Genomic DNA, 14,128 nt, shown 5'->3' with positions numbered 1-14,128 from the left:
TCTTCCAGCCCCTGGGGCGCTCATCAGAGACTCTGGTAAATACTCGACTGAAATCTAGGTCACTGTGTGCACAGGTCGGAAATCCATCACTTAGACAGTCACTAAGTGCCTACAAAGCGGTGTGCTCAGGGCAGCAGAGACGGGCCTGGTTCAAATCCCCAGCCTGTGCCCCCACCTCCCCGTGTGACCCTGACAGGCCACCGTATTCCTGCAAGCCTGGCATTTCCCCATGTGTAATACACAGTGGGGTCGGGCAGCTCCACATAACGTGATGCCTGTGAACTTCCAGGGACAAAAGATTATAACCCAGGAGGGACAAGAAGGCAAGCCCATGATGTGCTGTTGGGGACAGAGTTGTGAGGGAGCATCTGAAGGAGGCAGGAGATCTCCTTGGGATGAGATAAGGGACATGCATTTCTGCCAGAGCAAAGGTCCATAAGGGCTGGCCGTGAGAAAGTCCAGGCGTTTCAATCTGGGCTCCTACATTTTCCCAAAGAGCAAGCATCCTCTGCAAAAGGCACCAGCAGAAACTCTGGACTCTGCACTACTTTTGTGACCCTAAAGCGGCTATTTAACCTTTGAGCTCCAGGCTTCTTTTTCTTCACTGGATCTCAGTCAAAAGGTCGAGTGGTGATCCAGGCTCCTTCTTTGCAGAGCTGGTAAAATGCCTGACAGACATGGCAGGGGCAAGCTACTCAGTCTGCAGCGGCGGGGGGGGGGGGTGTCCCGCAGTATTGGGGTGATACCACTAGACCTGGGGGCTGAAGTGGAATTTACTGGAATGGGGGCCAGGGTTCCAGAAGAAAGATGGACAGGTCAGAGGTGCTGAAGTGTGAAGGGAAAGAAGGTAAACTGGGGGTCACTGGAATCTTTCCTGGGACAGGGATTTCAGATCTAGATTCGAAAAGGCCTTGAATGTCATGTCAAGGTCTCGACCTTATAGAGTTGAGAACAGGCAAGCACTGAGACACTCCAGGGATGCTGCACCACTTTGGGGTAAATAGGTTCGTGGGAGGAGGGTGGGGTCACATCTGGGAGACAAGTACTGCAGGAAGAGTCCAGGAGAACCCAAAGCACTCCCCGGGGGCAGGTGATTTCTGCAAACAGCTTAAGTAATAGATGGGCACCTCTGTGTCGCTTTCACACCTCCTAAAAGCCACTGCCCACCTCAGCATGGCGGGCACACGGACATGATGAGAGCCACAGGAGGGCTACCTGGCCTCAGCCACTCAGGCCATGAGAGGGCTGGTCACAACCTGAGTCACAGCCTGGGCCCCGCCTGGGCTCAGGGTGCTTGTAGCAGCAGCAGGTCCTTGGTCGTTTGACAAATGTGCTTGGAACCTGGAGACAGAGAGATGACCTTTGACCTCTGAGTCATCTCCAGTCTGGAGAGAGTAGGGGAACCCAAGGAGGGGTGGGTTTTGCTGTGGGCCAGCAGGGGCTCACCTACCCCAGAGCCAGGTCTATTGATGGGTTCTCCAAACTGGACCCCGGTTATGCACAGGGGTTGCTGGAAGTCCTTTCACAAAGGGCAAGGGACGGAGGGAGCCACTTTTTGCTGCTTTTCTAAGAAGCCCCCCAACGCCCCCCCCCCCCCCCCCCCAGCACCCAGGCCCGGGGCACAGTGGAAGCCTGAGTCATCATGCCCATCTGAATGGTAGCTGTCAGGGCTGAACAAGGACCAGGGGTTGGAAAAACAAGGCTGTTCTGTTAACCTCTAGGCCTGGCCCTTCCAGACTGGTGAGGGGGTGGGGTGGGCAGAGGGCAGGTAGAAGCGAGACCCAAGCCAAGGTGTCAAGAGCCAAAGGGGGCTTTGTGTGCTGGGGAAGGGGGGGCTCAGAATCCAAGGCTTTACTTTTGTTTTCAAATGACCTGTTTAATGATTACCTTTTGCAATCAAAGGAGCAAGGGCTCTTCCGAAGGCAAGAGTTCCAAACCTCCAGACCCTGAGGAGGAGCAGAGCAGCCTAGCCGGAGAAGAAAGTAAACAAGGTCTGGCTGCCTCAGCAAACAATGGCCCCGGACTGAGCTCCCAGCTCAGACACATCAAAGTGAGATTTCCAAGCAAGAACTTTGTAACAGGCAAATAACAGATTTGGATGGAATTATTTCCCCAAGTCCCCTGAGCTCTGCACAGAAGGGGACAGCCCAGGGACGGGGGCTGTCATTTTCACTTAACCTTGACCTATAATGTATTTATTCATTTTGCAACGAGTGGGAATCACTTTCACACCCTCCCCCCCAAAAACCCCAACAAGCAACAACTTCATCACCCATTTTAACAGTGACGATGGTAGGTATCAAGGGACTTAAGTTACAGCAGCTACCTGCACTCAGTAGCCCCCCAAGACAAAACCCTAACACAAATACCTACCAGGGTTCACAATGTCAATCAAACCTTTACCTAGCACTAGGAAAAATCCAAGTTGGTTTTTTTCTTTTCTATCTTCCTTTTACCTTCCAAGGCCTTCAACTATTTTTTCTCCTGCATCCCAACCCAGCCAGGAGTCAGATCCATAAACAAGGCTGCTCCTCCCCTTCCACGGTTCGGGCCCCCCCCCTTCCCTGGACCCCAAGAGAAAGAATCCCGGGGACCCAGGCCCCGCAGCCCCCTGCCTGCCCCTCCACCCCCATCACCGCAAGGCTCGCAGACACCTTGAGATAAACACCCACTAATGATTTTATAATTTTTCTGCTTTGGTCCGCGCTCGCTTGGATGAATCCCTCCCCCTTGGCTGTGGCGACCCGGGTCGGGGGGTGGAGGGACAAGAGATAGATGGGAGGATGGGGGTTGTTAGTTTGTTTTTTCCATTGCAGCGTCCCCACACCTGTTTTTCATTCATTCATTCGTTCGTTGGTTCATTCATTCACGGATTCGTCACTGCGGTCGCCCGGGGCCTGGGGATCTCGGGGAGGGGACCGAGATGGGTGTGTTTGTGTGAAGGGGGGGCGATGACAGCGGCGGGCGGGGGGGGGGGTCAGGGCGCAGGGACCCCCGCGGGAGCGCAGAGGGGGTGGCTCTGTCGAAGGCCGGCGCTCCCTGGGGCCGAAGTTGTTTTCTGCGGCGCGGCGACGAGGACAGCCGCCCCGGGGTGCGCCTCTTTGTCTGTCCCCGGCCGGGCGCCGCGTCGCGGGTCCCCCCCTCCCACACCAACCCCCGGCGCGCTTGCACACCTGGTCTTGGAGGACAGGAAGGCAAGTTTGATGAGGCCGTAGGTGAAGAGCGGGATACTCTCCTTGGCGACGCTGGCAACTTGCAGCCGATGCTCCAGGATGTGGAGTTCCATCGTCCGCCCGCGCTCCGCGGTGGCGCATCGGCGGGGGGCGACCCGTGGCCCCCCGCGCCCCTCCCGCGCGCCCCGTCGGTACCGAGCCGCCGCGGGCCGGGCCGGACCCAGCAGCAGAGGGAGACCCGCCAAGTTGCGAGGGGGGGCCCCGGACGGGCAGGCGAGGCAGGAGCGCCGGCGGGGCGAGCGGGTGAGCGGGTGAGCGGGCGAGCGGGCGAGCGGCGGAGTAGCAGCGCGCAGCGCCGGGCGCAGGCAGCAGCTGGTGTTCGCTGTAACAAACAACTTGCCACTCAAACCCCGGGCAGCTGCGCATGCGCCTCCACGCAAGGCCTGCTGGGACTTGTAGTCCAGGCGCTGCCCGGGGCGCCGCGGGCTGCTGGAGTCGAGGGGGAAGGGGCTGAGTAGCTGCGGCTCAGGAGTGGAAATGCTGCGGCGAGGGGCTCTGCAGGCCCGTCGAGGAGTCCAAAGGCATTTGGAGTCAGTCCGAGCCTGGGTGCATGCTCTTGTTATTTATTTTCGCTCCAGGCAAAGCGATTTGGCGGGAGAGGGTTGGGACTCCAAGACAACTCCATCGCTGGAGGAGGCCCCAACCTGGGAGAAGAGAGGTTTAGAGAAATCAGTAGAGCTCAGAGAAGCGAAACCGAAAGGGGGTGTTGGGGACAAGGAGGAGGGATCCAAGAGGGAGAGTGCATCCAGGCTGGGTTCTGAAGGATGAACCGGAGCTCGCGGGCAGGGGGAGGGGCGAGTGTACCGAGGGCCGCGGCCTTCCAGGAAGAAGGGACAGCGCGTCCTAAGGCACAGGAGCGTGAAAGCCCCCACGGTGCTGTGTTTGGCTTTGTTGCAGCGGAAAAAAGCGAGGGAGGAGAGACAGGAGATAAGGCTGGCGCGGTAAGCAGGACTCAGGTTGCAAGGGTCCTGCGTGTAGAGCTAATGAGGTGGCTGGGCATTATCCCTCGGGAGAGGGGGCGACGTGGACGGCGAGGGCCGGCTGGGGCGGGGGAAGTATCTGAAAACATCGAGGTGCTTCCAACCTCAGGGCCAAGGTGCTGGGACCCTTTCCCAAGACGTTGCCCCTTTCATGGGTGAGTGGTTTTGAAATTTCCTTTTTTTTGGTGTCAGGGATCGAACTCGGGACCTTGTGGTTGCGAGGCAGGCGGCGGAACCACTGAGGTAAATCCCCAGCCCGGTTTTGAAATGTTCTAGGTTAGAGTTACTGGTGCTTTGCCCTTTGGCAGAGTAATTGGGCGACTTGATGGTCCAGGTCTACCGGCTAGGACGGGCTAGGAACCCTCTTTTTGGGGGAGATTCTGGCCAGTTGTCTCCCCCATTCTCAGCCCTCATCAGTTAGATAAGAATGTTAATAGGCGCCCTCATTTCCACCAATGGGTATGAAACCTTTAATCTTGGATAAACCTCAGAGATGCCTACTTCCCTCTTGTTTTATTTTCACTGAAGAATTTACCACCCTCTAATACAGAATAGATTTACCTTTTTTACTTGTCCAACCCTTCACCCACGCCCAGCTAAAATCACCCCTCAATAAAAGCAGTGATTTAAAAAAAAATTTAAATGGGGGTGGAACCCAGGGCCTCCTCACTGAGCTACACCTCCATCCCTTTTCTATTTTTTGAGAGAGGGTCTCACTAAATTGCTAAGTTGCCCAGGCTTATGATATTTCTGCCTCAGTCTCCCAAAGTGCTGAGATTACAGCTGTGTGCCGTCATGCTCAACTAAACACAGCAATTTTTGTCTGTTTTCTGTTGTATTTCCAGTCTGGGCCGTAGCAACTGGCACATGAGAGACACTCATTCAATATTTTGGGCGTGCATAAATGCATCATCTATGCCTTTTAGAGCTATAGATCCACAAGTCCCAAATAGAACACATTTGGGGCCCAGAAGGGAGCACACAGATGCATCGAGCAGGCCAGAATGGCATCAGAGAAGAGCAGCCTGCCTGAAGGCACAACTTTTAATTTCTACCCAAACAACCAACAGGTGATGAAACAAAATAAACAAGACTAAAGGCAGGATTTGACTGGTTTTCTGACTTCTGCTCTGGATGGCTCAAGTCTCTCTTTTTCAATTTTCGGGCCATGACCATGAGCGAATGGTGAAATCAGTCTAGCAGGGTACAGGTACAACTAGCATTAAAAGAAAGAAGAAAGAAGAACGGTCCCCAGCACTGCACATAGTGAGCACATTTTATGATGATCTCTTTTGTCTCGGGAAGCATCAGTTTTGGCTGTGTGGGTACGTGGTGTGTGCATGCAGTCATACAAGTATGTGTCTGTGTGCCTGTGTGTGCAGGATCTTCACAGAAACCTGTTTTTTTTTTTTAGTTCTTTTATTGGTACATTTTAGGTACACAGTTCGTTTACATTTATCATTGTGGTTTGTACCTGTACATGATGTATCTTGGTTCTTATTTTTCCCCCCATTACCTGTGCACTCTTCATCCCCTCCACCCTTCCCTATTTACATAGATTTCATTTCCATTTTTTTCTTTTCTCATAGTTTTTCCTTTCCCTCTTTTCCTTTCCCCTCCCCTCCCTTCATTCCTTCATCTTTGGACCTTTTTTCCTATTTCAAATTATCAATTATCCATTTTAATCATTTTAACCCTTGTTTACACTATCAGTTTCTCACACTAGAGAAACTATTTGGTATTTACACGTGTGTCCTATTTATTTCACTTAAGAGTATGGCCTGGATATGCATCCATTTAGCTATAAATGACTCTAGTTTTTCATTCTTTATGGCTGAGTAGTATTCCATTTTATTAAAAAACCACATTTTCTTTATCCAGTTTCCAGTTGATGGGCACTTGGGCTTCTTCCAAGCTTTAGCTATTACAAACTGTGCTGCTATGAACATGGGTGCACATATATCACTGTGGTATGATTCTTTTAATTCTTTTGGGAAGATCCCCAGCAGGGGAATAGCTGGGTCAAATGGACCTCTAGTCCTAGTTCTTTGAGGTATCTCCACACTGACTTCCACAGTGGTTGCACCAGTCTGCACTCCCACCAACAATGGAGAAGGGTTCCTTTCTCCCCATAACCCCGCCAGCATTTGTTATTTGTTGATTTCTTGATAGCAGCCATTCTTTGTGGGGTGAGGTGGAATCTCAGTGTTGTTTTCATCTGCAACGAGTGACGTTGAACATTTTTTCATATATTTGTTTGCTGCTTTTACTTCCTTGTCTGAGAAATGTCTGTTCATTTCAGATGCCCATTTTTGAATTGGGTCTTTGAATTTGGGGGGTCTGATTTTTTTGAGTTCTTTATATATTCTAGATAGTAGTCCTTTGAGGTACAGCTGCTAAAATTTTTTTCCCATATTGTAGGTTGTCTGTTAGCTCTGTTGGTGGTTTCTTTTGTAGTGCAGAAGCTTTTTAATAAGATGAGATCCCAATTGTTGATTCTTTCTGCTAGTTCCTATGCTGCTGAGGTTTTGTTCATGAAGTCTTTTCCTATGCCAATGTCTTCAAGAGTTCTACCTAACTCATCTTCCAGCAAGTTTAGTGTTTCTGTCTTAATATTTATATCTTTAATCCACTTCAGTCTTAGTTTAGTGCATGGTGATAGGTATGGGTCAAGTTTCAATCTTTGGCAGGTTGAAATCCAGTTTTTCCAACGCCATTTATTAAATAGGCTATCTTTCCTCCAATGATTGTGGTTGGCTCCTTTTTCAAAGATGAGGTGGCTGAGCATGTCTGGAGTTGAGAAACCTGTTTCTTAAGGTGAGTTTTGGTTGAAAATGTTTGAAAGCACTGGGTTTTTTTACTTGATCAAGTTGGACCATTTAAGAGTTTGCAAATTTAGACTGTATTGGTTCGATTTGCAGAATTGCTTCCGCAGGGTTGTATTTGGTGCTTAAGATTTCCATTAAACTAACTACTGAAGTTAATATTCAGATGTTAAGGAAACTGACTTCTGGGTTACCAAATCCCAAGGATGGTTGCAGGCTGGGACTAAGGTGAGGTCAGGGAGGCCCTTTGGACACTTAAAGTGACAATGACTCTCAAGGCCATGCAAGGGCTGGTGGTGGACGCAATCCCAGAATTCCCTTCTCTCTTAGTTCCCCAGCCCTTTCTGCTTTGTTTTGGGTCCTAACTGGTTTCTTCTCTGCTCAACCCTAAGATGAATAGAGGCCCACCTAGTGTTCCTTCCTGTGGTATATGATAGCAGTAGCTGCCACTAAATCATGTTTCCTGCAAAGTCCTTCCCTATTGGCTCTGGCTTCAGCCAATGAGATAAAGCATGTGTGCAGATACACCCTGTGCATTTGGTCGTGCCCTCTGGATGCTGCCCTGGCAACATGCTACAAAGAAACGTGGATGAAAGACCACGAGGACAGGTCCGACTGATGCAGCTGGAGCAGCAGGTGGCACCTGCCAGCCATATGAGATGATATTGGGCTTTCCAGCTGACTGTCCAGCCGAAGGTATATTAGTCCATTTCCTGTTCCTATATCAAGATACTTGAGACTGGGTAATGTGTAAAGAAAAGAGGTGTGCTTAGCTCACAGTTTCAGAGGCCGAAAAGTCCATGATTGGGTGTCCTTGATGGTTTGGCATCTGATGAGGGCACCATAGTGAATGGGATCCTAGTGGTGGGATCAGGTGTAGAAGAGGTCATGCAGGCAAAAAGCCAGGGCTGGGGAGGGGCCTCTAGCATGTGAATCTGTGGGACAAACCACATCCAAGCACCAGGTGAAACCAGAAGAGAAAAGATCCAGCTGACCTATAGAAATGTGGCAGACCATTGTTCTTAGGCACTAAGAGTTGGGGTGCTATGTGTCTCCTCAACCCTCATTGTCTCTCACTCTCGGCATGGCCAGACTGGCTCCTAACATGTTGATGGCCCCAGCTCAGGGTGTCTTCCCACAGCCCTGAGTCCCGAAGCTGACTTCCAGTGCTGGCTGTGTCCTCCGCATGTCCACAGGCATGGTGATGCCATTGTGTTCAAACTGTACTTCAGCATCTGACCCACGTTGAAACCACCTGGATCTTCCCCTCTTCTTCCTGTACTCTCTGTCCTTTTTCTTTTTGCACTGGGTTTAAACCCAGGGCTTTCACAGTGAGCTACATCCCCAGCACTTTTTATGTTGAGTCAAGGACTTGGTAGTCTCTGAATTGCCCAGGCTGGGCTCAAACTTGGATTCTCCTGCCTCAGCCTCCCAGAGTGCTTCAATTATAGGTGTGCTCCACTATACCTGGCTTTAATCCCTGTCTTTGATGACAGTACCTCCCTAGTCCTTCAAGTTATGAACCTCGATGGCTCATTGTGTTTTCCAAGATGGCCACAGATCTTCCAATGTTTGTATCCCTCTTACAGGATGATCCTGACAGTCGTCACATTAACAGGCAGATCTACGTTGCTGTCCCTTGAATCTGGGCCAGGCTGTCATTGCAGAGGAAATGGCATTGTGTAAAAGGCAAACCTGTTTCCACTTGGTTGTCCTCAGAACCCACCGGGCATGTTGAAGAAACAGGCCACCTGGGAAGGCCACCTGGAGGACTTTGTACTAGTTTACTAGGGCTGCTGGGCCCGAGTACCACAGAGTGGGTGATTTAAGCCAGTGGTCCCCAAACATTTCGGCACCAGGAGTCGGTTTTGTGGAAGACAATTTTTCCATAGACGTTGAGGAAGGAAATTGTTATGAGATTATTCAAGTGCATTGCACTTATCGTGTACTTTATTTCTATTATTATTACATTGTGCACTTTATTTGTGTTATTATTGCATTAAATTGTCCTAAGGGAGCCTAGATCCTAGATCCCAGTTCACAGCAGGGGGGCGTGCTCCTCCTGGAATCTAAAGCCTGCTGATAGGACGGGAGGCGGAGCTCAGGCTCTGATGCAGCTGGAACAGGGTTGAAGCTTCACTTCACCTCCTGCTGTGGGGCTTGGTTCCTAAATTGTTTCAAAGTAGTGTGACCAACTTGGCTTGGTTTACTGGAGATTGTCCTGGTTTTAAAACTGAAAGTCACTGAAAACCGCTTTGGTTCTAGGAGAACCAGGATAATGGGTCGCTGTCTTCCTATCCTACTTGAATATTGTCCAGGCCCTGAATTGTGTATCTGTTTTTAATTTTAAGCAAATGAAAACGATATGGTTACACTGTCAGTTGCTCATGGCAGGGGGATTTCTTGTGGCGCTACTGTTACATAACATACAGCCCACACTTAATGGAGTACAAGGGCAATTGCTTTATTAGTTCACAAATTCTGTAGGCCATGAATTCAGACAGGACACATGGGGATGGTTCCTCTTTGTTCCATGGAATCTGGCCTTGCCCTAGGAAGATGGGAATTATCAGGGAGACATGACCAAATGGGGCTGGAGTCATCTGGTTGCTTCTGTCTTGCGTGTCCAGAGCCCAAGCTAGCACTGTAGACTGGAGCATACTCCATGTGGCTTGGTGTGGTGGTCACTTGTGAGATGTCAACTTGAGTAAGAACTGCCTAGCAGATTAGTAAAGCTGTGGGTGTGTCTGTGAATGACTGACAGGCCAGCAAATTGAAGGAGGAAGACCCACCCAGGGTGTGGTGACACCAACCAATAGGCTTGTAGCCTTTGGGGGCACCAGCCAATTGGCTTGTAGCCTGGGTAGAATAAAAAGGGAAAGAAGAAGGAAGTCTTCTTTTTTTCTTCCTTGGAATTCCAGTCTTTGCCATTGCCTTTGGACTTTGGTCTCCAGTTCCATCAGGCTTTCCAGTGCAGACTCCAGCCTTCTAATGCAGACCCTTTGAGTTTCCAACCCAGACTCACACAGGACTCTGCAGTGACCCCCAGGCCTTCAACTTTTGATTGGATTCTTTGGCTCTCCAGCACATGGATGGCCATTTCACATTCTTCCACCCCTGATTTCTACAGGCAGCCATTGTAAACCTACTTAGTGAATCTGTCATATAATCATATATACGTATTTTATATTAATATGTTCCTCTAGTGAACCCTAGATTTCTCACAGCATGGCAGCTGGATTCCCAGAAAGGGTCTTGCAAGGAGAGCCTAAAGAGAATCAGCTGTAGACTGCAAGTCCATTTATGACCCAACCTCAGCAATCAGGACTGGTTTTTTTGTAGGAAAGCGACAAGGCCAGCTTGAGTTAAGGAATGGGGGCATAGCCACCATTGATAGGGAGTGACACAGCCAGCTGTGGAAGAATGTTAGGTGCAGTTATTCTTGTATCCAGCTTTGGAAAATACCACCTGCCGCCGTGTAATGAGTGGGTCCAGAGAGGGTGAGGCTCATGGAAGGAGCTTCAGCTTTGTTTTCTCATCAGGCCAGTTTAAGCCATGGCCTTGTTTCTCCAGCCTTTCCAAAGATTCTGTTCCTAGCTGGGCCCTATGGCATGTGCCTGTAATCAGCATTCTGGGAGGCTGAGGCAGGGGCATTGCAAATTCAAGCCCAGCCTGGGTAACTGAACAAGCCCTTATCTCAAAATTAAAAAATAAAAAAAGTGCTGGGGATGTAGTTCAGTGCAAAGGCCCTGAGTTTAACCCTCAGTACCCCACCCACCCCAAGATTCTGTTCCCTACTCAATCTGGGTAAATTAAGCTTTTTATCTTGAGATGATTGGAGGTCCACAGGCAGTCATTCCTGTGTCCTTTGCCTAGGATTCCCCAGTAGTGACAGCTTTATAATCCTCCAGCCAAGACACTGACTGTGATGCCACTCACAAGCCCATTTGTCTTTCTTCAGCTTTACATGTAATTGTGTGTTTGTATGTGTTTAGTTCAATATTTCAAAATATACTATCTTTTTTTGGGGGGGGTACTGGGGATTGAACCCAGGACCCTTCCCTGGTTTTTCCTATAAATAACATCTTATGTTACTACAGAGTATTTGTTCCAATGAATGAACTGAAATTGCTATGTCACTAGTAACTGAAGTGCATACTTCATTTAGATTTCCCTAGTTTTTGCCTAACATGCCTTTTCTGTCCCCAGAGCCCACCCACAATCCCATGCCCATCTGGTTGTCATGACTCCTTAGCCTCCTTTTTTGGCTGTGACAGTTCACTCAATGTTTTAAAAATAAATCCCTTTTCTATGTAAACTGGCTGGAGTGGATCCTGTTGCCTGTAACTAAGACCCATAATGGATCCACTGCAGACTCAGTGCTCCCAGAGGACTGGTCTCTGGTCTCCCTGTGGCTTCCTCTGCTAGCCCCTACCCAGCATTGTCATTTACCATTTACCATCTCTTCTTCCTCTGTACTCTCTCTCTCTCTCTGCTTCTGGCCTCTTTGAACAGGTGGAAAGACCCATTATGTGTGTTTGTTGCTAGGGACTGAACCCAGGGCCTTCACACTGAGCTCCAACCCCAGCCCTTTTTATTTTTTGAGACAAGGTCTTGCTAAGTTGCTGAGTTACCTAGGTTGGGCTCAATTGTGATCCTTCCACCTCAGCCTCCCAGAGTGCTGGGCTTATAAGCATGTGCCACCACGCCTGGCTCACACTCATCTTTATTTAACTGCTAGTATATCGCCTTCTCTGGGAAGCCTTCCATGATCTTTCTGGCAGACCGGGCTGCCTGCCTCTCCTCTGTGACCCAGGCTCTGCATGGCAGGTATGCACTTGTTAAAAAGCCTGTGCTCTGATGTCAGCCACCTCTGAGTTTGAGCTCTACCTCCTTCCTGCCATGTGGCCTTGGACAAGCTGCTGAGCCTGTGGGTGCTCGGCTTCTTTTATGTCAACAGGATAGGAAGGGGCCTCCATCCTGGATGGCCTTGAGGACTGCACAGCATGCTGGAGACATGCAGTAGGCCTGCAGCTGTGACATCCCTGCAGCCACGCCCATGGGGCCTAGCTGGGTATCATCCAGTGGAAATTATCGGAGGCCATGGGGTTGCCATCACGTCTGGAGTTGCTAGGTGAGGGCGGAGGCCTCCTCTTTCTCATCCCCTCTCATTCTCAGAGCCCCCAGTGCTAGGTGTTTGCTCAGGTGGCCTCCGTGAACCACCCTCCGCCCCCTTGCAGCTCCCACCACACCGGATGCTTCATTTCTGTGAGATCTGCTGTGTTCTCCTTGGGGACAATCAGCTCATTGTGTCCCCAGGAGTCTGCTCTCCCAGGCGGCAGGGTGGCATTGCACTCGGGGCGAGGTGCGGGCACCTGAAGCCTGTTGGCTTAGGCCTCCCACCGTGGCTCCCGAGCTAGCAAGCTGTGTGACCTTGGCCAAGTTCCTTCCCTCCCTGGGTCTCCAGTTCCTCCTTCTCTGGGTTACCTGACTGGCTGTATGCAAACGCAAAGTGCAACTCAAAGTGAAACTTGGCCTTTGTTTAAAACTTAGGAATTTCCGCAAGGCCACAGGAGAACATTGACTCTAGGATGTGACTGCAGAGGTCACAGGCAGTGGCCAGGTCTGCTGAGATGGGCACTTTTTTTCAGTACTGAGGATTGAACCCAGGGCCTTTGCACTGGGCTACATCCCCAGGCCAGTTTTTACTTAGATACAGGGTCTTGCTAAATCACTAAGTTCCCCAGGCGGGGTTCAAACTTGTGATCTTCCTGCCTCAGCCTCTCAGAGAACTGAGATTATAGGTGTGTACCACCACGTCCAGCTGCAGACTCTTTTTTTTTTGGTACCAGGAATCGAACTCGGGACATTGCGTCTATGAGGCAGGCAGCGAAACCACTGAGCTAAATCCCAGGCCCTGCAGACTCTCTCTTTTTTTTTTTTTTGGTACTGGGGATTGAACTCGGGTCTTTGTGCTTGCGCAGCAGGCAGTGAAACCACTGAGCTAAATCCCCGGTGCCCCCACAGACTCTCTTAATGTTGCTGGGTTCTGTCTGTTTTGCTCAGGGCTGTGTGCCAAGTTCCTGGAACAGTAGGCAGGGCATCAGTGAATGTTTGTTGAATGACTATATGAATGCATGAGTGGAGGTGGAAGAAATATCACCCGGTGGAAGTGGGGATGGGGCTGAACTCACCTCTGCCACTCTCCTCTCTGGGACTCAGTTTCTCCATCTGTAAAATGGAAGTGGTGGCCAGGATGATCTTGAACCGTCCTTCTGGATCTACAGTTTCACCATTGCTCAAAGCAAATCAGAGCTCCACCTTTCAGATTTGCCCTCTCAGGCAGAAACTCCATCCTGACTTGTCCTTGACTGTAGCTCACATCTGCAAACCAGATGTGGAGAATGCACCGTTGAATTTGCCAGTGAGGTCAGTAGAGAGAATCCTGGACTGAGACAAGTCAGTGCGTCTTGATTTTGATGTCCTTGGGCAAGTGAGATGACCTTCTAGGGCTTTAGTTCTCATGTCTGTAAAATGGGGATAGTCATGCTACTCCAGTGCTGTGATGCACACCTGTACTTCTAGCACTGTAGGAGGCTGAGGCAGGAGGATCCTAAGTTTGAGCTCAGCCTGAGGACAATATACCAGGGTCACATACCGGAGATGGGGTGAGCTGTGGAGGGGACATCTGAGCACCTGCAGAGGTCTGAGGAGGAGTCTTCGGCTGGGCAGGCTGGCAGCAGGATGCAGGGTGGGCACCCGCTCACCCTGGAGGTTCTGAGTTTCCCGGACCAGGGAGGAAGCCACCGAAGCTTATGGCTGCCAGGAAGTGCTGCCGTCTCCAGTGGGAGGTTAGATCAGAGGAGCTGAGGTTGAAGCTGGGTTGTTTGTACCCTTAAAGCCTGGATTTGGACTTTACCTGGAGCCCAAACATTCCCAGTTGACCCAGGGGCCTGGAAGAAGAGAAGGAGAGGAGGGCCATTGCTGGGGGCTCAGATTCTCCAGTGTCCAGGTGAGCTGGCTTTGCATCTTTTTCCCTGAGTTTGGCAGACAGTGTGGAGGGCTGGGGAGAGCCCCTGAGGGTTCGAGC

The 14,128-nt window shown here is 50.4% G+C and overlaps 1 protein-coding gene and 1 long non-coding RNA gene across 2 annotated transcripts in view; one reads left to right on the top strand and one right to left on the bottom strand.

Moving 5' to 3' along the window:
• Castor2 (cytosolic arginine sensor for mTORC1 subunit 2) overlaps positions 1 to 3,565 on the bottom strand; it is a 36,172-nt gene extending 32,607 nt beyond the window's left edge. Inside the window, exon 1 of the mRNA XM_004840008.4 lies at positions 3,174 to 3,565. Within this exon, the coding sequence (XP_004840065.1) occupies positions 3,174 to 3,286 (113 nt within the window). The 5' untranslated portion in view covers positions 3,287 to 3,565. The remainder of the gene's footprint in view (positions 1 to 3,173) is intronic.
• An 87-nt stretch (positions 3,566 to 3,652) lies between these two features.
• On the top strand, positions 3,653 to 5,226 carry LOC110348215 (uncharacterized). Its single transcript, XR_002393242.2, has 3 exons — positions 3,653 to 3,779; positions 4,406 to 4,456; positions 5,059 to 5,226. It is a non-coding gene; the product is annotated as an uncharacterized LOC110348215 (long non-coding RNA).
• The last annotated feature ends 8,902 nt before the right edge of the window (positions 5,227 to 14,128 follow it).

Source organism: Heterocephalus glaber, unplaced genomic scaffold, assembly GCF_053883595.1.
Source record: "Heterocephalus glaber isolate CG9 unplaced genomic scaffold, H.glaber_assembly_v1.0 deba00001610, whole genome shotgun sequence".
Taxonomy (NCBI): Eukaryota; Metazoa; Chordata; class Mammalia; order Rodentia; family Bathyergidae; genus Heterocephalus; species Heterocephalus glaber.
This window is presented reverse-complemented; position numbering and strand designations above follow the sequence as displayed.